This window comes from Cuculus canorus, chromosome 2, assembly GCF_017976375.1.
Source record: "Cuculus canorus isolate bCucCan1 chromosome 2, bCucCan1.pri, whole genome shotgun sequence".
In the NCBI taxonomy this organism is placed as follows: Eukaryota; Metazoa; Chordata; class Aves; order Cuculiformes; family Cuculidae; genus Cuculus; species Cuculus canorus.
In genome coordinates, this window is record NC_071402.1 from 59,600,338 (window position 1) to 59,625,944 (window position 25,607).

Genomic DNA, 25,607 nt, shown 5'->3' on the forward strand with positions numbered 1-25,607 from the left:
ATTTAGACAAGGGAAAGAGTATACAGGAATGTATGTAGCCAGCCAACTAATTATTTCTATTTAAACTATCTATGTAATGTCATTAAACCTTCCTTGTCCCCCCGAGTTTACTATTGCAATTGAAAATTCAGGTTATGGTGTTGATGCCTCCATGTTAGAACATGTTTATGTATAAATAGGATAATTGTAACAGAACACTCAAAAGACAGGAATTTTGTCCCTTTTCGTATTGTTCACTGAAGCATAAGCAGCAGCAGTAATTCTCTCAAGAAAGACAAAAAGAGTAAAAACCTGTGTACCTTTAAAATAATTGGCTTTGTGTTTGTGCATGCACAGCAGGCAAGGACTTAATGAAAACTTTAAAAACCTTCGTTCATATGGTGACATGGCGTGTAAACAACCAGGTAGAAGAGTTTGATGGACTGCCTCATTATACTGGTCCCTGTGCCATTTAATCACAAAGCAAACAGCAAGCTAGTGGCTTCTTACAATATAGAATGTATTTTCTCTATTTGAAATCCGTTTTGCACAAGCCAAACGCAGTTGCTTTTAGGGAAAGCTGGGACAGCTATTCTAACCTGTTTACATTGATTCGCACACAGTTTCCTTACAACTTAGAATGAATATGCCTGGCTAATATTCTGACCTGTCAAAATGCTAACACACATCACGAAGTTTACTAACATACATCACTAAGTTTATTTATAAAAACAAATTAGCTTTGACCATGAAAGTTCTTCATCATTTCTCTTCCCCCCCTTTTCTTTCATCATAACAGACATTAAGAAAAGCCTTCATCCCTGTTGCAGCAGTTTGTCATTCTTTGTCATTTTTCTAGAATTCTGTATTTTTCCAAAATACAGCCCAAAATTTAGGTAAAAATATTTTAGAATTGGATGAAAATTCTGTATTAAAAATATTTAGGTTTTAGTTTCTCACAGAGTGTATTATCATCTGCATTTAAAAATTAAGTCTGTTCAAAGATATTAGTCAAATCCATTGCATAATACTGTCATATCATAGACATAAGTTTTTTCTTTTTGTTCTTAATTTAAAAATACCACATTAGTAGCAATATTTGAATAATTGCCAAATACTAGATAATTTGGTTTTTCTTAATCATAAAAGTGCTCTATCTTAATAGCAGTGAAATTTCATCATAATGGTATGATTAAACTTTAAGAAAATATGTAATTAAACTTTCCTTTATGGGACTCAATTTAGAGTATAATATTCAGCAAATAGAACTTTTCTCTTTGAATTGTGCAAAATTTATATTAGCAGTATGAATTAGTGTCTTTTATGGATTTGGTTCTGTTTTGCATTTTCTTAAGGAAGATACAAATACTGGGCTACTAAGACTACAAAGCCTGTTAAACATAAGTAATTTTAGATAAACATATACAGTTCTTCAGACCATGAGTAGAATTCTATCCTGTGAAAAACTCTAACAAAATTTTGTGCTAGGACTTATATCCCAAGTAGCTTTTCAGAGTGAGACCAAAGAGTCTTGTTTAACTGAATGAAGTGAGTGTCAGCTGTCTGCACGGAGCTGGAAATTACAGTCAGTTGAAGCATGAATTATTTCAGTCATGACATTTTCTTGCATCTTAGGTGAAAGTTTGAATCAGCATATATTTATACAGCTATAGCTGCTTCTTTCAGTCAGTCTCACTAAAGCTAAATGGAGCCTTCCTATGTCTATCAAGAGATTCTCTATGCAAATGTATGTGTATAAGAAGGATGAGGTAGCTAAGTGGACTGAGTGATGATGTCAACAGGAACCTTCTCTATTGGTGCCGAAGTTCCATTTTCTGAAGTTAAGTAGGAAATACAGGTACTTTTTCAGCTATTGAAACTGTTCAACAATATTAATTTGAACCTTAATATATTACTAACCTTCATCATCTGTCAAAAGGAAGCAAAGAAATACATAGAGGAACCCTGTATTAGGTTATAGCAGGAGAAAGAGTGTCTGTGAATACAAAGTTCTGTTGGTGAGATAACCTTTCTGCTGTAAAGGTGACATGTAAAACGTACAGAAGCTACTCCAGATCAGAGTAAATCAAATTGCTACAGTAAGCAGGCTGCCAGCTCTACTTTTAATTTTGACTGATTAGATGCCCAACCAAAAGCAACTACAATTTACACAGACATTTTTCCTTTACTTTTCTTTATGCTGTCTTTGGGTTATTGTTGCTTTAAAGAAGATGCTCAGTGAATTATAGATCTTACGTCTTCCTCCAAAAGGCTTGCCTACTGTGAAGAGATCATATTTTTGTTTCATCTGGAACTAGGCTTCATAGGACATAGGCTTCATTTCAGATTCAGGAAATCAACAGCTGTTTTGCTGAATTTTACTGTCTACATATGTATATCTTTTTTATTTTGTTAATTAGTTTTTCATGATACGTACGATATACATATGAAACACAGTGCCAGTTTGTGGGCTGGACTGTTACAGAACTTGCCACAGTGGCTCTTTATCCTGTCTGAATCTCCATTTTTGGGTTTCAACAAAGAGATTTGTGTTTTGTGTCATGAAAAAGCGGAGTCCTAATAGTTACACGTTTATCTGAAGAGTTACATGGTTCTGAAGAACGGGCTGGTTCTCATTAATGCTTCAGCCAAATTACCATCTTTCCTCTTGAAGAAAGGGAACTCACAAGCTCTGTGATCTAAAACAGGGAGGAACAACCTTTCATTAGAGGGCTTTGGTATATCTTTGCCAGAAAACAGTAAGGTGTTGATGGTGTTCTTCCAGAATAAATAGAAAATTTTGCATTGATTTAAATGCAGATCAAAGGAAAATTACTGAAAAGTTTGAAAATTTAAAAAACTATAAGAAAACTCAAGAAAAGCTTCAAATCTAGTATGTAAAAAACCCTTGAAGTTTGAAATCTCTCTTTTTTAGCTTGTTTGCTTTTTTGTCAATGTAGTTAAGTGACAACAAAAAGAAATATTTCTGGAGATGACAGATACAGCAATTAGTGGTCAATTAGGATGTTTTTCCTAGTACTCCTTTTAAAGAAATACAATTCCTATAAGAATTAGTTTTTTATAAGAAATTAGAGAATAGCTGCGATTTTAAATTGGTGTTTCTAATTTCCAACTTTAATTTAAAAATTTAAACCAGATATTTTATTTTACATTAGTTAGTCATGAAAATAAATGTTAAATTTCTGATTTTCTCTTTTCTTGGGCTTCCTTACCAACATTCATTGCCCATGATACAAAGTTTAGTTTCACCTGGAAACACATGTTATCATAGGAGCCGTGTGATGGATAATGCAATATTCTGACCAGTGGAGAAAACGATATTAAATAAAGCAGAGGCAGCACATCACCGCTGGGAATTAATTCTAAATCTGTATGTACGGAAAGTGAAAGTTTCCAGTTATTTACCTCAAAACTTTTGTTATGTAAATTTAAAATTAAACTCAAGTTTTCATATATACTTAAACTAAAGCAAAAACTGAAACACAGGAGCTTTCATGAGGCCAGATTTCCTGAAAAACGTTTACAGCACCTATGATGTTGCCTGTGGTTATTAATAACTAGTTTAACTGGGGACTCAATGCTAGAGAATGAAGTACGTGGCAAATACTAATATCCTTTTTATTTCATACTTTATACTACTATAATTCAGATACAGTATCAATACAGTGCTTTTACAAGGTAAATATGCTGTCACCTTGTTAGTTTGCTGTTTGCGTGAGTTATTGCTTATTTCACAAAATAGAACTATATCTGAGATTACTGAGATGACCAAAGGAAGCAGGCCTGTTCACCTAAAAGTTAATAATGAGATGCCTGGATAATTTAATGCATAGCTTTCTTCCTGCTTACAGTGGTTGCCTGCACAGCTGCTCTAGGGGTCATAGAAACTATAATAATTCATTGTACATGCCAAAAGTGTTCTCTGAGACTCCTGAGTACAGGCACACTAATTAACTATTAAAATCCTCCTTTAAGATAATAAAATGTAAATTTTCAGAGTGAAAAACCAGTATTGTCATTTTACTTCTTTGTGATTTTTAAATCTAGTGAAATTTGGCATTTAAAGTTTTATGCGAGAATGTAATCATCTCTATTCAGTGATTTGGCAGAAGCACAGTAAAGAGTGGAGATAATATGCATTCCACAACACTGTCTGTTCCCAAAATGCGGCTTTGGTAGACTGCTCACACCAAATTATATAAGCATCTTTGTTATACTTCTGAAATCTTCTGCATCTTTGCTGACATTGCTTAAAGATGCGCTAATTACTGTCAGTTGCTGTAATACTGGACACCTGTGATCTTGGAATTGGGCGAAGACAACCAATTCATTTTATGTAGGATGCTGAACAGACAGCAGATGGTAATAAGCTTCAGTCAACACCAAGGTGGGCAGGATTCACACCACCAAGCTAGATGTGGAAAACTCAAAATCTTTTGCCTAATCCCATGAGCCAAGCATTCTCCCTAATAATATCTTTCCATAAGAAGATGTACTTTACATGTTCCTGCCTCAGCTGAATGAATAAGCATGATTCAATGCACCGACTGTAGGATTTTACTAATCTATTTATTAGTTCCCCTTTCAAGGGAAGTTATAATGATGTGTTTTCACTTAAAGCAATTAGAATGTATTTTTAACAAGGGAAATGACTTAGATTATAATTACAGAGCGTTATGCTGTACTTTTAATGATTTTGCTCTTTAGAAAAATGAACAGTGAGAAGCATTTTGCATAAAGTTATTATCTTGCTCTCACAACATAATACTGACTTCCTTCTCAGGCTGTTGTGTCACCACAGCTGTTGGATCAGGGGCTTGTGTCTCATACTAAGATAAAAAAGAAGAGGAGGAATAAATATTTACAATTACATCTGTAGGACCTGGAATACCTCTTCTTAATTACAGTATTTGAGTCTTCATACAGTTTAAGGCAAAACCAAAGCTAAATGTGTGAAGATTTTACTGTGTTGGATTTTTTTAGTATTTATAGTTCCCAGTGCTGCATGTCTAAAATAGAAAATTAAATCTAGTGCTATAGCAACAACAAATCTATGAAACAGAAAAGGCAAGCATTCCTTGCCCTATGTATTCAACAGATAGGGAAGATAAAATAGAAGATGTGGCAAATGCAATTCCACTCCTTAGAGCAAAGGCAAAAAAAAAGGCCAGAAGTTACATGACACATCTGCTCTGCAAAGAGCTGGTTTACATCCTTATGTGAAAAATAGATAATCACACAGTAGTAGATAACGGAGCATGGCAGGCAGGACTTCAGCCTTCCGTACCCACTGGTTTCCATGCATGCATTGTGGTAAAGTGGGAATTGACAGCAGCTGTGGACTCTGTATAAATACCACTAAAAAAATTCACCCCTTCTTTCTCGTCTGCTGTGTAAACTCTTTTCTAAGGAACCTATTTGGCTGAGCAGTTTTTGCAATCTTTTTCTCAAAGTGCATTAAGGAAGCAAGGTACACTTCCCAAACCCTGTGTCTTTCAGCTGGTATAGAAATTATTAAAATCATTGACAGCAACAAAAGAGAAATCTCACATTTGTGAGATTATCTGAATCAATCCTCTGTACTGAGTCCTAACTGAGAGGGAGATGAACTATTATTCTCCTCTTTAATTCTTCTAAGTCAGCTTGTATCAACAGTCCTTACTAGATCCTCTCCTGTGAAAGGTACTTTTCTAAAAGCAAGCAAGTAGAAATCATAAGTGGTATTGTGCTATAAAAGATAGATAGATTAGGAAAAGTTTAGAGATTATAGATTTACAGCCAGCTAGCTAGTAATATTAGCCCTTTGACAGGATTACATTATTGCTGTTATCTCTTAGGAAACACTTATACTTTTCAGATGTTCCACCACGCTGTGTATATGAGTAAAGGGTGCTTTGGTGAGTTTGGCAGTCTGATAAAAGGGAGGTTCTGAAGTTTGGAAATTTCAAGGAAGAAAATGGAGAGACTTGCTGACTGTTTTCCTAGACAGGGCAGGGAGGAATACACTGGAATGAGTGGAAGTCAGCTGGCAAAATTTGGACCTCAAATACATGCTTGAAGTATGCGACTGAGTGCAATAAGAAAAAAAGTAATGGTGTTGAATGATTTCATAATGCTGAGCTGAAACTGGAGGAAATAGGAGAGTGAGAGGATGGGGTAGGAAGAAGTAGGGCTGAGCAGGTAAATAAATAAGAGACCAGACATGTTCCCGAGGCGTTCAGAATAAAGTTTAACATTGCTTACTCCTTTTTTTTTTTTTTTTTTGACATTCCCTAACTTTCAGATAAAACTTGAGTTGCAAATCATAACCTCCCTTCATCACAAAATATTTTCAGTCATCATACCATTCTCTTTTTCACCATGCAGCTAGCTATTTCTTTTTTAAGGTACCAGGCACTGTGAATCAAAGAATCATAGAATGGCTTGAGTTGGAAGGGTCCTCAAAGATCATCTAATTCCAACATGCCTGCCATAAGCAGGGAAACCTTCCTCTAGATCAGGTTGCTCAAAGCCTCATCCAACCTGGCTTTGAACACCTCTAGTGAAGGGGCATCCATGTCTTCTCTGGGCAATCTGTTTCAGTGCCTCACCACCCTCATGGGAAAAAATTTCTTCTTAATATTTAACCTAAATCTACCCTCTTTCAGCTTAAAACCATTACTACTCATCCTATCACTGCAGTTACTGATCAAGACTCCCCCTCAAACCTTTCCTGGTCCCCTTTAAAAGTACTGGAAGCCTGCTCTAAGGTCTGCCCAGAGCCTTCTCCAGGCTGAACAACCCCAACTCTCTCAGCCTGTCCTCATAGTACAGGGGCTCCAGCTCTCTGATAGTCTCCGTGGCCCTCCTCTGGACTCATTCTAACAGATCCATGTTGTTCCTGTGCTGAGGACTCCAGAATTAAACACAGTACTCCATTTGAAGTCTCACTAGAGCAGATCAGGGGGGGAGAATCACATCCCTTGACCTGCTCTTCATACTTCTGATGCAGCCTAGGAAACTGTTGTCCTTCTGGGCTGCAAGTGCACATTGTTGGCTTGTGTTGAGCTTCTCATCCACCAGAACAAGCAAGTCCATCTTTAATGCAGCACTTTCCTTTATTGACAGAAGTGTATAAAATCCACTAGATGTGGGATGGCCTACTGCTTTTTTGTTTGTTAACTAATAATGAAACCCATGCTGTTGCAAATATTAATTTTCTATTAATGTTGTTTAGTAAGTAATGAATGTCAGCAGTAGGCAAAGAAATTTTAAATCAACATCAGTTTTAAAATCTAGAATACTTTGTATTCTTGCATATGGAGTGCTACTGCAGTAAAGCATGTGAAGAGGTCATCCCTTATTTACATAATCTGTTGTGATACAAATGATACAAGAAATGGGAATGAACAATAAAATCGTGTCTGTTTTGAAGCAGTTATACATGCGCTGTTAGACGTTTATTAGAACTAACTAAAGAACTTCTACGTTAAGACTGATTTTTTTAAAGAAAGACAAGAGCCACCAAACTCAAACACTTGTTTAGATGGGTTTTTAAAGTATTTGTGCCAGTATTCTAGCTGAAGGTACAAGATTTGGTCTACTTTAAGAGGGTACCTGCAACTAAAGCTGCATTTGAAATCTTTGCAAACGTTTCCTCAGCCTTGCTTTTCTTTCAGTTTTCAGCAACAGTAGAGCCATGACAGTACTTGAGAAATTGGTGTGTTGCTATGGAAATGGTTGTGATGCCACCAGTTCAGCGTTTGTGCTTCATTTCCAGATCAAATGCAAAGAGAGAAATAAGGGAGAAATCTCTAGACTACTGTATCTGTACAAGGAAAAAAAACCCACATAAATACAACAAACCTTGATACTAATGATGAGTTAATTGAGTTGTTTTTAATACCTTAAGATATTTAACCTTTTTTTCTATAGCAAATCAGTTAAGCACTTGTCTGAATTTTGAGAGGCTCAGGTTCTGTGCCTGATTCAAAGTGATCTGAGACAAAACTATTTCAACTCAGGAATTAGGGCTCTTGACAGGGATGTCAAATTAAGCAGAGCTTACATAAATACCCTCTTGTCCTACCTTTTCAATTCCCATTAAACGGGATGATTGTTCTCCAGTAAGCTGTAAGCACAAGTTCTCCTTAGTAAATTCAAGAAATTAGCGAAGTTATGAAGGAAGAACTTCCAGCAGTCACATGCTTTGAAGTGTCTGGCTTAGTATTTCCGTGTGTGCGTGCAGGGGAAGGGGTGGTGTCAGGCGTTTATTTTGCTTGGTTTGGAAGAATTAAGTGAAGAAATTGTTGGAGGGAGGGCAATATTGTAAAATAGAGAGAAGAGCAATAGTCTTTTCTGAGACTGTTAGATTCTGCTTGTTTTGCTCCAGTGCAGAAAATACCTGTCCTGAACAGGACCATTCATGTAAGAGATGAATGATTTTTAAGGGTTGTCCACTATGGCTTCAAGAGCTACTTCTAGTGCAGAATGTGTACATGAGTCATAACTCTCCTCTTGAGTTTTCCTGAATGATAACGATGAACCATTGGTCTTTCCTGGGGTAATTAGTTTTTTTCTGGACAACCATCTTGGCCTTCAGCCATGATACCAGATGCAACTGCTTCAAAGTAGAGTGAGTAGCTGACCATCTCACAAGGTCACAAGTGTATTTCTTTGGACCTTTCTTTCTTTTCCATGTTATAGTCATTGTTACTCGAATAGTTTCAGGTTCAGAAGTGAAATTCTTAGTCAAATCACTGATGTATAAGCTGCCATTTCCACTGCAAAATTCCCCTATTCTTAAACTCAGACCATCTGGGAATCTACTCTGGAGGGTAAATGTCAATTATTTCATTCTATCTGAAAAGTGATTCTTCAGTGAGACAAGATAAAAAAAATTAGTTCTTATCTCCTTCTAATTCTCAGAAATCAAATTAGTTTGTCCAATTTGAATTTGATTGTGCGAAGTTGCTTCCCTGAGGTGTGGGGAATACTTACACGTGAGGAAAAAAAACATATCTAAGGTAACATGAAAAAGCCAATCTGTCTTTATTTATATATTTACCACTGTCATATATTCTTAAAGGAATCTACTATCAGGGACTGTAAATGGGAAATGTTTTTTAAACTTTATCACTTCTGGTGCATCTGACAACCCATTGATATCTTGAAGCAACTTGCTGTGCTTGCCTTCAGGAGTACTTGTAGTTGTTTAGATGAAAAATGAAACAATCAAAATATAGTTATTCATCCTGGGTGTCTTCACACAAAAATTTTTGCTTTCTTCAGCTACCATTAATTGCAGGCAACATGCAGGAAATTAGTTTTCTGGAAAGCTTAGAAGGAAGTTCTTTTCTGTTCAAGCAATAATTAATATCTGTGGAGTCACACCATATCTCAGACACTTATGATTCCTGGATTTGTGATGAAAATGTTAGAAATACAAGGGAGGAACAATTTAAGATCAGTAAAATTTCAGCCTTTAGTTTGCAAAGTGTTAAGCACCTTTCTGAAATTGACAGAAAGCACTTGATTTGAGCCTGTGGCCTCTCTAGTTTAGGTTGTGGTATAACCTTCATGATGGATGCTGTCATCAAAATCACTGCTACAATTGTGGCAGGGCTGTAAACACTCTGCAATTTGTTCAGTGTTCCTCTTAAAACATGACATGGAAAAGGGCGAGAAGTGCCATTATAGAAAAAAAAAATCTTAATGTAAACCCCCATATGTTGGCTGTATAGTATTTCTTCTCTAAAATTCAACTAAATGGTAATATTTAATGTGTGCAGGATACAGGTTATCCTAGACTTAATGGTATAAGTTTTAAATATTCCCAGACGTGTGTTGATATGAGTGTCTTGATGTGATCAAAACTTCAAAAACTTGTGAACAAAGCATATACTGTATAGTGGAAAGTAAAAGCACATATTTTTCTAATAGTGGAAAAAACTGTGATACCAGATATGAAGTTATTTCTTTCCCTTCATACTTTCACAAGAATGGAAGCTACCATTCCAGCGCTTTAAATCTAATTTCTTTTCAGCTTTTGTTCAGAGCCTGATGTCTGCATGCAAGTTTTGAGCTGTGCTATGTTTAGACGTAAGAGAATTATGCAACTTGGAGGCATGAAGCACAATAAATTGAAAAAAAAGAAATTGCATATTCTTACTACAGACAAATCAACACCAAACTTTTCTTTAGAAATTAGTAAACTTTAATCCACAGACACTGTAATCATATTTTACAACTATGCAGTGTGACACAACCATTGTTAAAACTCCCTTAGTTTTGTTCATTGACTATTTTTTTGTTTTAACTAAAGTTAACACCACCTAATCTTTTCAGTAAGTCCTTTTTTTGGAAAGGAGAAAGCCGAATTTTAAATATTTTTGTAGTCTTTTAGGGACAAAGAGCTGCCGTTGTAAGTTGCTTTTCCACAAAAGTAACAAAAGTTTTGTTGCTGAGAAGAAGGTAGCAATAAAAGAATAGGGAAGCAGGAATGGAAAAAGAAGACTAAGGCTTGCTTGGGGGATGTACATTGTATTAATACTTTCTACAGTTTCAGAAGTAGATCCTTATAGAAGACTGCTTTGACATCTTTCAACCATTTACCTTTGCTTGAGAACCCTGCTTCCAGGGCCTACAAGTGGCAAAACTTCTTACAGGCTCTGTGGACCAATTTTGCTCCACCTCATTGAAGTCCAATTTTAAAGCGAATAAAGGGTAAAACTGAGAAGAATAAGAAGGCTGTGTCTTTAGAGAAAGAGCTCCCCGAGCTGGTTTTTTTCCCAGAAATTCTTTACATAAAAGAATTCTTTACAGTTTCATGAAACAGTCTGCTGCTGTCTTTCAGTTTATGTCTGTGGTTGGTGGGAATATTGCTCTCACTTCCTTTTGAGATGTGATGAAATAAATAGCAAGTCCCTCATCTGCAAAAGATGACTGGAACAGTTTAATAAGATATTAACCATGTAGTAAACACCTGTGTGAAAACCACATAGTGAACAGCTATGATATTACTTTCTTAAAAGACTAAGTTTAGAAAAAATGAAAATCCCTACACCCTCCTGCCTTCAGTGCCTGTACCATTAAAAACTGCTTTTTATTGATGTTTCTGCGGACTTTAGAAACCAGGATAGGAGCATTAAAAAAAATCCTGCAAAATATTTTAAAACCCTTCACACCGAAGTGAGTATTGTTGTAGAATGAAGCCTGCTAATATTTAAGAATACAAGACTTCCACTATGTATATAGGATGGAAATAAACAGACTCCTCTATACCATTGCACATTATATTTCCTGGAACTTATCTTGTGAGACAATTACTACTGCTAATTATATTCTTCAGTTGTTATGTTTCTAATAACAAATGAATGGACACTTTCCATAGTAGAAAGGAGTGTGTCATATGCACAATAGAAGCAGGAATAATAACAGAGGCAGTAGTAGAGAAAAATAGAATTCCTTAAAAAAAATTCCCTGTACGTACGCCTGATGTTCTATTATGAGTCAATTCCATTTATATAACATTTTATTCATTTATAAAGACTTAGAGCTTAAATCCATCATAAACCAGGAGTTAACTTGTTTGAGATGATGACTGAAAGATAGTTTAAGTCCAGCAGGGCACACTTAAGAAGTCCTGAGGCAAAACAATAGGAAGCAGGGACTTGTTAATTTGGAAGGTAGAGGAGCTGAAAGAGAAATTACACACCATATGCTGTCTGAAAAGAATAAGAGGTGGATCCTCCTAAAGAGAAATAGAACAAAAGGCTCTGCCATCAAAGGGTAGGATGGTACAGCATCCTCAGTTACTGAGTGTTACAGTGGCTGTCTTGCTGTGACCTGATGCTGTGAGTTCACTGGTGAATGCTGATTGAACTACAATTTCTGCACTTGAATAGATCTTCTTGCTGACAGATTCATTATAATATATGTTAAAAATACAAAAGCCAATAGAAGAATGTACTAAAACAAGTGATTTGGAGTCAAAGGCAAAAATTTGTTCATATAGGAATTAAAATTTCAGCAGGAACAAGGCTTATGAAGAAAATCACAACAAAAACAACCTCTCCAAAGCATGATAGTTGCCTATTAGCCACTGAGCACCTACAAAAAAAAAGAATTATGAATGTGAAATATTTGGGCAGGGTTTTTTCCCTGATACTTCTCAAGAAGAAATTTTTTCTATCCTAGTGAGCCAGTACCATGAGGGCAACAAGAAGAACTGTCAGACTTCAAATATTTCCTTGGATATAAATAGTGTGACAGGTGAAGAAACAGATCAAAAAGTAGCAGACACCTACTGCATGGCATTCTAAAACTGAAGGAGGTTGGGCTCGGTGACTTTCGCATTTCCTGTCATTCATCTGTGTCCAAATCTTACCTAACAATTTTTATTGATATTCAAGGTGGGTCATTTTAAGTGCAGGCTTTAAACTGAAAAAAAAAGGACTATGTGTAATAACTGATCTCTGCAATGCTGAATTTCTATCTGTCTGTATACTGGCAAGATTTAATGGCCACGTAAAAAGATTTGCTTGGATTGATTCCCAAGGTACTGGAAACGTAACTGTGAATTTCGAGTCCTATTTATGATGTAAATATATCTATGCATCTGTTGGTGAATGACCAGAAAATATATTGATTAACATGCAGAGACTGAAGTTTTATCTACTGCTGTCAGCATATATTCTCTGATATGTATAGATGGTATAAATATAAACACCACCTCTCAAACTCTGAATCATTCAGAGAGGATGCCTAGGATTATAAGTGGTTATTTATGTAATTCTAAACTGAAAACTTTATTCCTTCTGTCTGTCCTCCCCACCCTCAAATGAGAAACTTAAAATCTAAGGTATTGAAAATCTTCTGGGAATTTTCCCCATGACTTCATTACCAAACAAAAAATCAAAAAGACACAATTGTTGTGGACTCTTGATGTGTAAGACAGTAACTGTGGTGAGCCAGTCTACTAGTACCATATACATAAATTCTTACCATGAAGAAGGTAAGAATTGCTCATAATATTTTACTTATTTCACTGTTCTAATACCAAAAAAATACGAAATTGTTAGTCCATTCTCTAACAGTCTGTGCATTTATCATATGGAATTCGGCAAACTTTTTTTACTTCATGATTCATATTATGTTCTTATTCAGGGTAGCTATTAATAAAGATAGAGTAATCACTCTAAGCCTACTGGTATTTTCCATAAAATCTGCATATTTTACTTTATAACTATAGTTTTCTACCAACTTCTTGCATAGAAATATTGCTGAACAAGAAAGCTGACTCGTTGTGCTTGAGTTTACTCATTATTACTATATAATAAAACTATATCTGTAGCAAGTCTCCTACTTTGTAAGTCTTACACTTAAACTCTCACTCAAACTTCACAACTAAAACATGAAGATTAGCCACTTAATACTGCAAAGCCAAATCATGCTCCTGGTAAAGCTGGTACTGAGAAGCACACAACATTCCACACACCTCCCACCCACTTTCCCTTTTATCTTAACGGATGTATTACAACTTCGTATCTTGTAGCTGAGACCATCTCAGCAGTCATGGGAAGTGAGTAACACAATTTTCTGCTGTTGACTTATCTGATACTTTTAATACTGCAAGTGAGAAAAGGGAGATGTGTTAGCTAGTATTGAACCAATATGCTAGATGTTTGTACTCTGGATAGGGTATCACAAGTTGTCTGTTTGATTTGACCAGAAATGCTGTTGTTTTTGGTTTTTTTTTTTTTCTTCTTCTACCCACTTCTGCCCTCAGGGGGTCCCCAGAACATAGAAAATCAGGGTATTTTCTATTTTTATGCAGCTAATGAGAATATCAAAATAAATGGCATTGGATGGACATAATAATAATTTTCTTCTGCCCATGGGAAATCATAAAAAGACAGTCTTATCTCCTACAAGCTCTGAAAAGCTGGTGATAATCAGTAGAATAGATGGGAGCAGGGGACTTGGGTTTGGGTTGTTGTTGGGTTTTTTTCTTTTTCTCTTTGATAATGTTATTAACTTGGTGGGATAACCATCTTTCCTTTAGCAAAGAAATTTATGTTTGATCTGTGATGCCTTGAGCATTACCAGTGTGGGTCTGAACCAAAGCATACTAAAGCACGGGCATGGCTCCTGTGGATTTACCTAGGTAAACTTTGGGTGGATGAATCTCTAAAACACTTCCAGAGCAGAGTTTTTTGAGACCTATCACAGACACAGAGCAGAGAATTTGGAGTGGTCTTTTGGACTTTGGAAGTCTGCATTTGGAGATCATCTCCTTTTCTTCTGCATAAATAATGTTACAACCCTGAGGCTGTAATAACATGGGCTCTAATCCCACATAGTAGCACATTTCCCCACAGAGCACCCTGACTGAGAATGTAACAGACCAGCTGCATTTGAGTTCTTAGGGATACTCTTTCATGCTAATTTTCTTTGTGTAAAAACTGTCTTTATCTGTTAAAAGTTTGATGTTAAAACAAAAGCTGAACAGAACTGGTGTCGGTAGTTACAGGAGCTAAGGGCTATAGTTTTTTCTTCCAAATCCTCTTAGCGCTGTTTAAAAGTATTTATTTTCTCATCCTTTCCTTGCACTGGATTACTTTTACTTTTTTTTTTCAGTGCAATATTGATGCTTTGTGATAGCGGATTGGTAACATGTTTAAACAGAGATTTTCAGGAATTATTGCGAAATAAGTAGCACAAGAGTGACAGACAGCAAATCACTAGTACCAATGAATGAAGTATTTGAAATATGTATTTTTCTGTCTGCATACATCTTCCTCTTAAATTCTCAAGACCCAGAGCAAATGATGGTTGGGGGATTTTTTTGTGTTTTTTTTGGTTTTGGTTTTGATTTTTTACTTTAAAAATTCAAGGTAGTTCTATGAGAACTGCAAAAAAAAAAATCACAGCATTACTCAATTTTAGTATCCGTTTTATTCCTGCTGTAGAGGATTCTTGCTAGCTGAGCTTTTATCTATTTCCACTTACCATGAGTGTTAATTCATCTTCCTCCCCTTCAATTAGATTAAAAGTAAAATGTAATAAAGGTCTTCGGTGGCATATTAACATCTGTTAAAACTACAGTTGTTTGGCAGGAGGAGATAAAACCTATAGGTTACAGTAATGCAGGTGAATCAAATGTCAAAAACCAGCACTGATATTAGGCATGCTTTTGAACATTAATATTTATAGGGTCCTGCTTACTGCAGGCTTCTCTTCGCAGAACACCTTCTTTGCTATATAAAATTTCTCCATAAAATCTAGCAGAAGTCATAATACTTAAAAGAGAGTCAAAGCATACTATGTAACTTTATGAAAAAAAAACCCATTTAATTTGTAGGAAGCCACCATGTTTGATTCATACAACCTGTTACTTCAGAGGTTTGTTGAATGATATGTCACGGATAAATGCCATTTTAGGATCTGTACTCCATTCTGTAGTACAATGTATTAGAGGATGTTTGAAGAGCTTTTCTCTTATATTGGCATTTATATATTGTTTAGTCTTAGTGTATTTAAGCATTTTGCATACCCTTCATGAATGCATTCATGCCTGGGTCTGTGACCAGGAATTTGATAGTGTCACCTGTAGATTACAGTTATTTTTCACCCATATATATCAGCATGTCCAGATTTGCAAGATTATCTACATGTTTGCTGAAATGACCAAAATCATCCAAGAATAAAAGATATAATACTGAACTTTCCTGTTCCACTTTGAGGATCAACTGCTGTTAGAAGCTATACACTTATGTAAATATACAGTGGCACTTATATTCAGCTCACATTTCAGTTCTTTGTAGAAGTGCTTTAGACTTAGTGCTGTGCTCAGCTATGATAAGTCCCGTGCAAAGCATACTGTTTTGACTTATTTTATCAGTCAAAACAACAGCATCTTGAGGACTATTATACTCCTGTTAAAACAGGTTTCTGTGTGATAATGTAGAGAAAAGTAAGGATAGATGTGGTAGAATAATAGATGATGTAAACCTAAGGAATAATTTTGGATTCTGAAGTTGAATTTGAGCTCGTAACCCTCTAAACCGGAGCTGTAAAAATGAATTGAGGTTTTGTCCCTCAGTAGTATAGAACAGATGTTTGTGATTACTGTTCTGTTTGGAAGCTCTGCTTCATTTTAAGGTATTCTATTGCATGGTTTTGATTTTGTAACATTTATTGTCACAAATTCCCACCTTCCTAACATAAAATATGAAGGATCTGAGCAGACACATATCATCTTTCATTGTAAGTGTTATTTCAGATTGTGTGTAAAGTTCTGAATTTTGTATTACAAAGATGTAAATAAGAAATCTACTAAATGTGTGTAAAAGATATTGCCTTTCAGCTTAGTAAGCTCATATATGGAAAAAAATAAAAAATTAAGAAGCTTTACTGCAGTGGTATTTCCATTGTTTCAATATATAGCCATATTATTAAGACTAATGGCAGTAATCATAACTTCTATTCTGTAAATATTACTTTCCATTGCAGAATATCAAACCATTATTTGTAATCTGTCATCCTCAAGCAGATTGTGTTTATGTTTAACTAATTGAAGCGTTATACAATGTAGGGAAAAAAACTGTATTTCCAGAAAAAAAATGAGATTAGTGAGGCAAACTTGTTACTCCTGTTCATTTTGAAAAGTTACCCAAATTTAATATTAAACAAAACCATAACTTTCTTTGTTAGTATTTTCTTCTGATTGCTTTTAGAGAAGTATCTGTGGGAGGAGATACGAACTTCGGTACAAATTCTGGCTATATAATTGTTCATAAGTAGCTGTTACACATTCAGTTTAAACTCAGTGAAATACTTTCTTTTTCAGGCATAGTTTCTTTAGAAGTATTGCAAGTTATGGGATTTTCTTGCTAGATGCCTGCTAAAACTGTTGTAATCAAATTTTTTTTTGTGGTTTGCTCTGAGGTTTATTTGTCATTTATTCTGCGGCCAGACATGAAGTAAGCAGTTATTAGTTTTCCTCCAAAAGAATCACTGAAGTTAGTCTTGCCAAAACTGAGTCAGAAATGCAGAAAACCAAAAAACAGCTACTGAAACTGATTTCTTTAAATAAACATCACCTCAGTTCAGATATAAGTGATAAATTCTGCTCATCTGAGTGCATTATTTGTGTAGGGTGTCCTTCTGCCCTTGCCTTGCCCTTCTGGCAGTTCAAAGAAAAGTGATGGTAGTGAGTTTTTAAGCTGTGCTGGTAAAGCCGGATTGATAAAGTTGTATAACACATTTCACAGCAATACAATATGCAAATCTTTCCAGATCTGTATCCCCTGCTCTTTTTTAAATTCAAAAAATAAAGAATTCAGATTCCATAGCTAAAGTGTTTATACACACAGTAGTTTAGTTAGTATAGGAATAGTTGGAAAATTACTATGATGTGCTTTGATTTCACAACTCTCTAATAATAAAATAAATCTTTTTATGGATTACATGTATAGCCTGTGACTATAACACCATAAATTATAGTATATTATAAGCATCTATATGAATCTATAATGGTATGTTATGGCACCCGAAAGATGACGAGATGACGTACATGTACTATAACTGGGTGAATTGTCCCTAATGATCTCTCTCTAACCATCCTAATTCTCACTGACTGCAATCAAGCCCACAAGGATTGATCTAATTGGAGATGAAACAGTTTATAGCAGATGTTTCTATATTTCTTCTATTCCTAACTTTAAGTACCAGCAGATTTGCCATGTGGAAAATAATAATAATTTAAAAAATGCTATCAGAAATGTTGGATTTGAACTATGACACTAAAATTCTCTTAAGACCGAATTGTCTTCTGAGATATTGCAGAAGGTCATACTACAAGGCTTATAAACTACAGGTCTAACCTTGCTTCCTAATTAGGATGATAAAATGAAGCTCAAGGGTACGTACAAGGTTGCATATATGAGGAATGTTACCCTGTGTGATAGGCTTCATAACATATGGTCAGAGAGCATTTTTATATTAAAGGCATTACTAGTGATCTTTTCATAGATATATACTAAATATATCTCTGGATTTTTTTTTTTTTTAAATCCTGGCTTTATGGTTTTAACAGTTTTACTTTCATTGCAATTGCTTTGTGGTAGATACTTTAGTAATGTTTGAAAAAGAAAAGGTTTAAATAGGAGAGCAGCTGTAGAGCTAGAATCAATAAAAAAAGGGGAAAACTTTCATGAGCTTTTTGTATCTTGTGGTGAAGTCTTGGCACCACACCCCAGAGCTACTGAAAGAAGCAAGTAACCTCAAGCTTCTGAGCAAGGCTAGGGCTTTTTTTTATTTTTTTTTGCCTCTCCTCTTGTTTGGGAGGAGTGTTGTCAGATGACTGTGGAGGATCTCTGCTCTGCTGCTGGGAGATATAAGAGTTCCCAGAGGTGTGGTAAAGAAGCAGGAGCTGGCCTCGATTCCTTCCTGCACTGCGCCCTCTGCACTAATTCAGGAGCTCAGCACTGTGCAGTAGTGTTTTGACTTTTCTGCTTCTTCATACTGATCCAAATTCACCACCCAAAATGTACCCACTTAGCGCAGCGGTAACCGTATTTCAAAAAAAGCAGACAGTGAAACCAGTGCTTTTCCAAGACGGGGAATAAAACACTTGTTTCTAGGGCACCTTAATTTCAAAGGCTCCCAGAAACTGAAATGCAGGAGGGAAGGCATGACTCCTTACAACAGTACCTGCTTTTGTCTTTTTAATGCAAAGTGTTGGTAATTCAAGTAGGTGGATTGCAACAATAAGGCGTTTAATTCGGGTTGGGTTGTTGGTTTTTTTTTTCTTTTCTATTGACTTTACTTAGCAATAGCTTATACCTTGTTCTTTATCTTGCTCTTTATCTGAGGCATGGATGGGTTTGCCTTCTTGTTTTTCACTTGGGCCTTTTTGCAGACAATAATTGTTTTTCAATTTCTCTTAAATTTTACTTGAATGCATGACAAGTGTAGTTCCACTGAAACTGAAAAGTTTTACCCCTCATCTCTTCTTCTTTTGCCAAAGTATGCACAGAAAATTTAAAAAGTGGTGGGTGTCAAAACAATGGTTAAATATGACTTCACTGTGACAACTATTTTTATTTTTCTTACTATGAATGCTACGTTTTTAAATTTGTGAGTCAAGATTTTTTTCAGCTCACGACGTACTGTATTCCTCTCACACACTCCATAAAACCAATATTCATTTTTAATACAGATAACTAGTGAAGCAAATTTGAATATTTTCATGTGTTACTACTTTTAATGTATACACAGCAGATGTCTTGTCTAATAGGACAGGACTGTACATGGAAAGTCAGAGAGGAGAAATCAACTATCCTTTCCTGCAGTTACCGAAATGTAAATGCAGGACTGCATAATATTATGCAGATGTCTTCCTGGGAGAACAATTTAATGGGTTATGCTAGCAAAAAGCCCCATAAGTAATGCTTCACTGCCTGCTCTAGTAAGTAATTCTTCACCACCCACGCTGGTCAGTGGTGGCTTCTGTTAGTAACTGGGAGCAGAATCACTGCTGCTTCTCTCAAGAGACAAATGTTTCTAGAGCTAGTGGCAGAAAATTATGTGGTTTTTCAATATACCCAGGAAAACGATTGGCATTTGTACTATCTTTTGGCTAGAGACAGGAAGATTTCAAAGCATCTGAAGTGATTTGGAAAAAAGTGTTGTAGCTTTCTTTTTTGGCCTTATTTAAAAAAATATATATATATTGGGGTGGATGTTGTTTCTGCTTTCTTTGATTGTGAGGTAGAATTTCTGGAATAATGTGTAGAGACATATCAATAAAAATCCTGTCTCTAAATGGTAGTGATGACTGGCAAAGCTTACTTAGCTGCAGCTGTGGATAAAAAGAAATGTTAATCTCAAAACATCTATTGTTAACAACTAGGAAAAAGCTTTAGAATCTCTGGAAAATGCAACATCGTATGTAAGATTCCCACTGTAAACTAATAATATTGAATTATTTTAGGAAAAGGAATCATTTTTTTCTTTTTTTGTAAAAGAATTGTTTAGCCAGTGGGTTTCCTATAATATGTCTTTTAATGGACTTATTATGAACAACCTTGGAAACAGTAAAACAGAAGTGTATGATATCAGCATGAAGAAAATTTACCCATTCAGAGGCCAAACTTTGGCACATATTAGTCAAGAATATTTAAAAATATGACCATGCTGGAATGGTGAGCTGAGAGGTGAATTCAGCAGAAGAAACAAAGAAAGAAGATTATGCAGATATTTTTCACATTAATTGATCTATTGCAGTGTTTCAAATTAAATAGAAATAAATTTAAAAGTTATCTCTAAAGATTAGTGAAATTGGAGTATTACTGGAAGTAGAATTTCTGACTGTGAAGATTTCAGAAATCATTTGGGGATGATAAGGTTATGTTGTTCCAGGCCTGGAATCTTTTTCCTCACTAGCGAGATAAGAAGTCCATCCTTAGAAACAGAGGCTACTCTCCCATTCAGGTTTGTGCGTTATCATGAAAATCATTCCCATATGATATTGCAAGGGGCAGCTGAATCAGTTCTCACCAGACCACAAGTGTCCTGAGTTACTTCTGTCACTGATATATAGTTTCACAGGTAGTGGGATTTAGAGGAATATTTTATTTCTGCTTTGCCTATCTTGTAAAACTGAGAGCGTAATGGTATTGCTTAAAAAGGTTCTGCTATGGACTCAACAGGCAATTTCAGTAGAATTCCAGGGTTTGTGCTGAATAACATTTGGTCCTTCTAATTGATATCTTAATAAAAGGTACCCGAAACATAGCAGGTACTTAATGCTGTCTTTCTGAATTTCTCAAGAAAAAAAGCACTGGTTTAAGGTAAGACTTTGTGTTGATTGCCCTGCCCTCAATACAAGACGAAACTTTCAAATCCCATTCACTGAGCAGTGAGTGCTCATCCAAGAATGCTGTCAAAGTCGTTAAACAATCAAATACTTGGCATTTCTTCAAGTATACATGTGTGAGAAACAGACACTTAAATCTCACAGGAAGTACTAAATATTAATGCAGACAATACTGCAAGTGGTTCTCATTCTCGCTGTTGTTAAAGAGCTGATGAGCTGATTTCTTTCACAATGGCTACCCCAATTATCTAAGGACTTTAAAAGTCTTTCAGAAGTTTTGATTACAGCCAATGGCATCCTAAACTAGGCCAGGGATAAAAGCTATCTCAGTTGGTGAATAATTGAGTAGGTTTCTGTATAACAATGAGGTGCCTTATGAAAGGCAAATGTTTGTTTGCTGTGTGCTCGTGTCTTCACCTATTTATTCATATTTATAGGTAAATTCATATGCTAATGCTTTTTCAAACACTGAGATACAAACTGTCTGTTGGTGTAATCAGATAAAATGCTGCTAAAGTTAAGTGGAACTGTATATGTTTATACCAGCCTTAAAAGTAGATTTAAAGAGAAGATTCCAAATGCAAGGATGTACCTTGGTGTATGTACGTACCAAATCAAGAGTGATCTTTGAGCCATTATGTTCTTCGGATCTCCCCTGTCCCTAAAAGTCTGGATAAAATAGATGTCAATAAATTTAAGTGGTAACATTCTAAAGGTCAAAATTACAGTTCCCTTCTCTTGCTATTCACTGTTCTCCTGTTAAAGCAAGGGCTGTTCATTCCCGCAGTCTAAGTGCTGAAACCTTTGATTTCATCCCAATGTTGAAATTTGGTAAAAGGCCTTATGAGGACCTTGCCTAAATATAACTAGCCCTCTTCCATGGGTACTTTGAGGTCAAAGCCTCCCTCCTGAATTTTGTCTGTTTAGCTGCAAAACCTCAGACTCCACACTGTCCCAGATTAATATCCACTGAAAAAAGACTGAAGTTGGCATTCAGGAGTTGCCATTATCCTGCTCGTTTATCACTGAAGGAATTGCACGGGAGTATGCATTAGATTATCTTTTATCTGGAAAATAGTCTCATCCTCACAGGGAGAAATCAGACTCCCTGACTTTGCTTCTCTAGTTTTCCATCTATTAGGGGTACTTGTGATGTACTGAATCTAACTGATACTCTGCATTATAACAAAATTTGACTGTGCCATATGAAAAGAAAAAAAAATGGACAGAAAAAACCTTACTCTGTCAGTTGATGGTAAACTTCTGTTGCCTCATCACCAGCTGTCCAAAATTGAGGTCATCAGTAAAATTAGGATTCTGTGATTGTGTTAAAATGCAGTGCTGCTGATGACAGGGTCTGTAGGTTGATCTGTTTTTCTAACGAGAAGTCTTCGAAGACTGTAAACCATTTAGGGCAGATAACGGAAATAAATAAATCAATGTAAGATTTGAAATTAAGGCAGTGATGTTTACCTTGATAAAGAACTTCTTAAGAAAATATTTTCCTCAGAGGAAGAGAGATGAACTGAAAATACACGTAGACTGAAAAATAAAAACCCCTGAGATCCAGAAGATGCAGGAGTATTATAAAGGAGACACTTTCGTTAAATGAGTAAATGTGTCCCCCTTTGACAATTGGTGCTATTGCTTTTAGTGAGGTCAAAATAGTGTGAATAGCGTGTGAATATGAAAAAAATTTGTTACCTGCGAAAATGGAGGTTTTCATATCATATATTACATTGTGAAGGATAAATGTGGATTAATGAAGAGTTAACAGTGGGAGCAGTGCTATAGTTTTGTAAAATAAGTTGCAGTACTGCCAAGATGTTATTTGAAGAAAGTATTATCTAATAAAGATGGTTTATGTCATCCCACAGTGCAATGTCATTTTTTTCAGGAAATATGATTCCATCTTTGCTTTTCCCCAGGTAAGGTGAAGTAATTTCTGACAAAGAAAGTACAGTTGTACAGTTGTAACTTTACAGTCTTAACAGAAAAAAACAACCCCTAAAAACCATATGCTTTGTAAGAATTATACTTGCAGAGGATTTCATTATAGCCTATATTTTCTGTCGAAGTCTTCATAAATAAATGTCAATACTGTAGTCCAATGGTAGGTTTTTAAAAGCAAACACTTATTATGACTGATAACATTCATCTGCAATAATGACAAAATGATAGTATCAGTGTTATATCAGAATGTGGCTAGTTAAGCCTAATTATTTTAATGACATTATATTTGCTGCTTGTAGTCTGTTTAGACAGTATCACATTGAGGGGAAAGCTACTCATTTTAGCTCTCCCTGCTCATACTTCCTTGATTTTTATTATTTTTGTAATTGGAGATGTGTTTGACCCGATCCAATTTAAGTATCACTGTACTTCTTGTGTTGTATCATTAGATTTTGTAGAATTTCTGTAGAAATAAGGTTTTTCTCCACATATGGCCAGTGGAACCAAGAACTTGTATTGAGGGTTTTTTTTTGTTTTTCAAGGTATCCTTCAAATAATAACAAATAATTACATGTGGTATTTTTAATGGAGCTGTGCACATAGTGAAGAGAATGAAATGAACTATTTTCATAGATTATGAAACTAGATTAAATATATAATCCTTTACTTGCTTAATATAACCTAGAGGATTATCCTTAACCAGTTTCTCTTTGAACAGCAAATATATTCTTATTTAATAATTAGATCCCGATTTTAAATTTCTACTTATGGCAATACCACCAGAATGCTCAGTAAATAGCCTCATAAAGTACCCTTTCTCATTAAAATCAGAGGATAATATTGAAGGGGTGTTGTGCTTTCTCAAGGATTTCATTTTTCAGTATATGTTCCCAAAATGTATTACTCCACAATTTTTTTCCTTAGAAAGTTTGTCATTGAACTAAGTGAGAGAACTGTGTGGTATTCTCCAGGAATGGTCACATTGGTGCTTATTTAAACTTTGTGTTTTCTTTTATGTGCATACAACCTTCTACTAAGGGCTGATTACTATGAGGTATTAAAACAGTGATAAGTGGTTTTCAGTGGTATAGATACTGCATAGAAATAAGAGTACAGATGTGAAAATATGAAATGCATGGAGTGATTTTGGAATTACTTTCTCCATTGACAGCGCTATAATTCTTTTCATATTCAAAGTTCATAGATGTACTTTCATCTCAAGGATTGACAAATTTGGTATGAATTTGGCATGAAAGAAATTGAAGTAAGAAAATCTACAAACGACTGACAATCAATACGTATAAATTGAGAAACTGGGGTTACTTGAGTAGAAATGATTGATATCAAAATTTTTCATATTTTAAAGTAAAATACTGTCATTTTATAATTTGTTTTTAAGTTAAATTTGAAACTGAATGTATGTGCTTCTGTCCGCCTTTAAAGAAAAGCTCATATAATCTATGGATTTTGTTTGCAGATTTTCAGACGTTGTTGGTTGGTTTTCAAGAAGGCTTCCAGTAAAGGACCCAGGAGGCTAGAAAAATTTCCAGATGAGAAGGCAGCGTATTTCAGGAACTTTCACAAGGTAAGTCATGCCCTTCTCATGAACTGAAGCACTGCCTGCTTACCATTCTTCCTTGGAAACAGGATGTTCTTGATCAGTTAGTTTGCAAAACAATACAATGAAAATCAGATTGGAAACCTAATTCTGACACTAAAAGCACGGTAAATCTGTAAATTTCTGATGCAGCTGAGATATCACAATATTTGAGCACAAAACCCCCAATGTGTGTGAAATTACAGATTGATGTTTCTTTAAACGTTAGGATTGTGGAGATGTGTAAATTTGGCTGCTTAATCAAAGGTTTAACTATTTGCTATCAACTAAGTATTGAACAAATTTTGAAAATTCTAAATGCCTCAGCTGTACTGACAGCAGTGGTGGAATATGTAATTTTTTTTCCCAGAACTCTTCAAGATTTACAAGCTTTGTCAACAGCAAGGATTGCTAAGGGTAAAAATTCAGGATTCACTGAATGAGATCCTCCCTGCTTTCTCCATCACTATAACTTCTGTAATGGAAAATAAGATATTTGTGTATGTTTTTCTTCTTTCTGCATTATAAGTTTCGTTAAGTGTTCCCCAAGGCAGTCAGTAGACTTCATCTTAGCTAATCCTAAAATAGAGCAGGGCTCTATGCTTGTGCTATTGTCTTTAATTCAGTCACCTTTAGCATTATATCATATCAAGGTTAGATATTACGTTAACATTGGCAAGTTGAAACACAAAGATGATTTAGGCAAGGTCACACAAAAAGCAGTGAAAGACTGTGGTTGTAAGTCTAGATCTCCTGCAGGCAGGTCTAATACCTTTTGTCATAAATCTACAAATTAATCTTTAAGTTCCAGTAACCTCTTGGAATCTTTAAATGAAAAGCACGTACAGAATAAATAGCATTCAACTATCTTGTGACTATTTTCTAAGAAAAGAGCCTAATAACTTCATATTGCCAAAAATCCAACTTCTGATCTTATATTGGTATCCAGGTTTGGAACTGACACGCACTAGCCTATTAGCACTTTCACTGACTTACCACAAGGGCAATGTTTGCTCCCATGTGTAGGAAGTCCACATTGAGTGGAAGTGATTCTTGTTTTCAATACAAATTTAAAAAAAAAAAACATTTAATCTCAAAATGTAACTTATTGATTGGTCTTTAAAAGGATTCATCTGGTGGTTTGGGCTGATAGTTGTAGTGATGGCTGAAATACTGAGACCATTTATCTATGAA

At 35.4% G+C, this 25,607-nt stretch overlaps 1 protein-coding gene across 1 annotated transcript in view; it reads left to right on the forward strand.

Annotated features, from left to right (window-relative positions):
• DOK6 (docking protein 6) overlaps positions 1–25,607 on the forward strand; it is a 250,579-nt gene that overhangs the window by 76,709 nt on the left and 148,263 nt on the right. Inside the window, exon 2 of the mRNA XM_054059033.1 lies at positions 24,294–24,401. Within this exon, the coding sequence (XP_053915008.1) occupies positions 24,294–24,401 (108 nt within the window). The remainder of the gene's footprint in view (positions 1–24,293; positions 24,402–25,607) is intronic.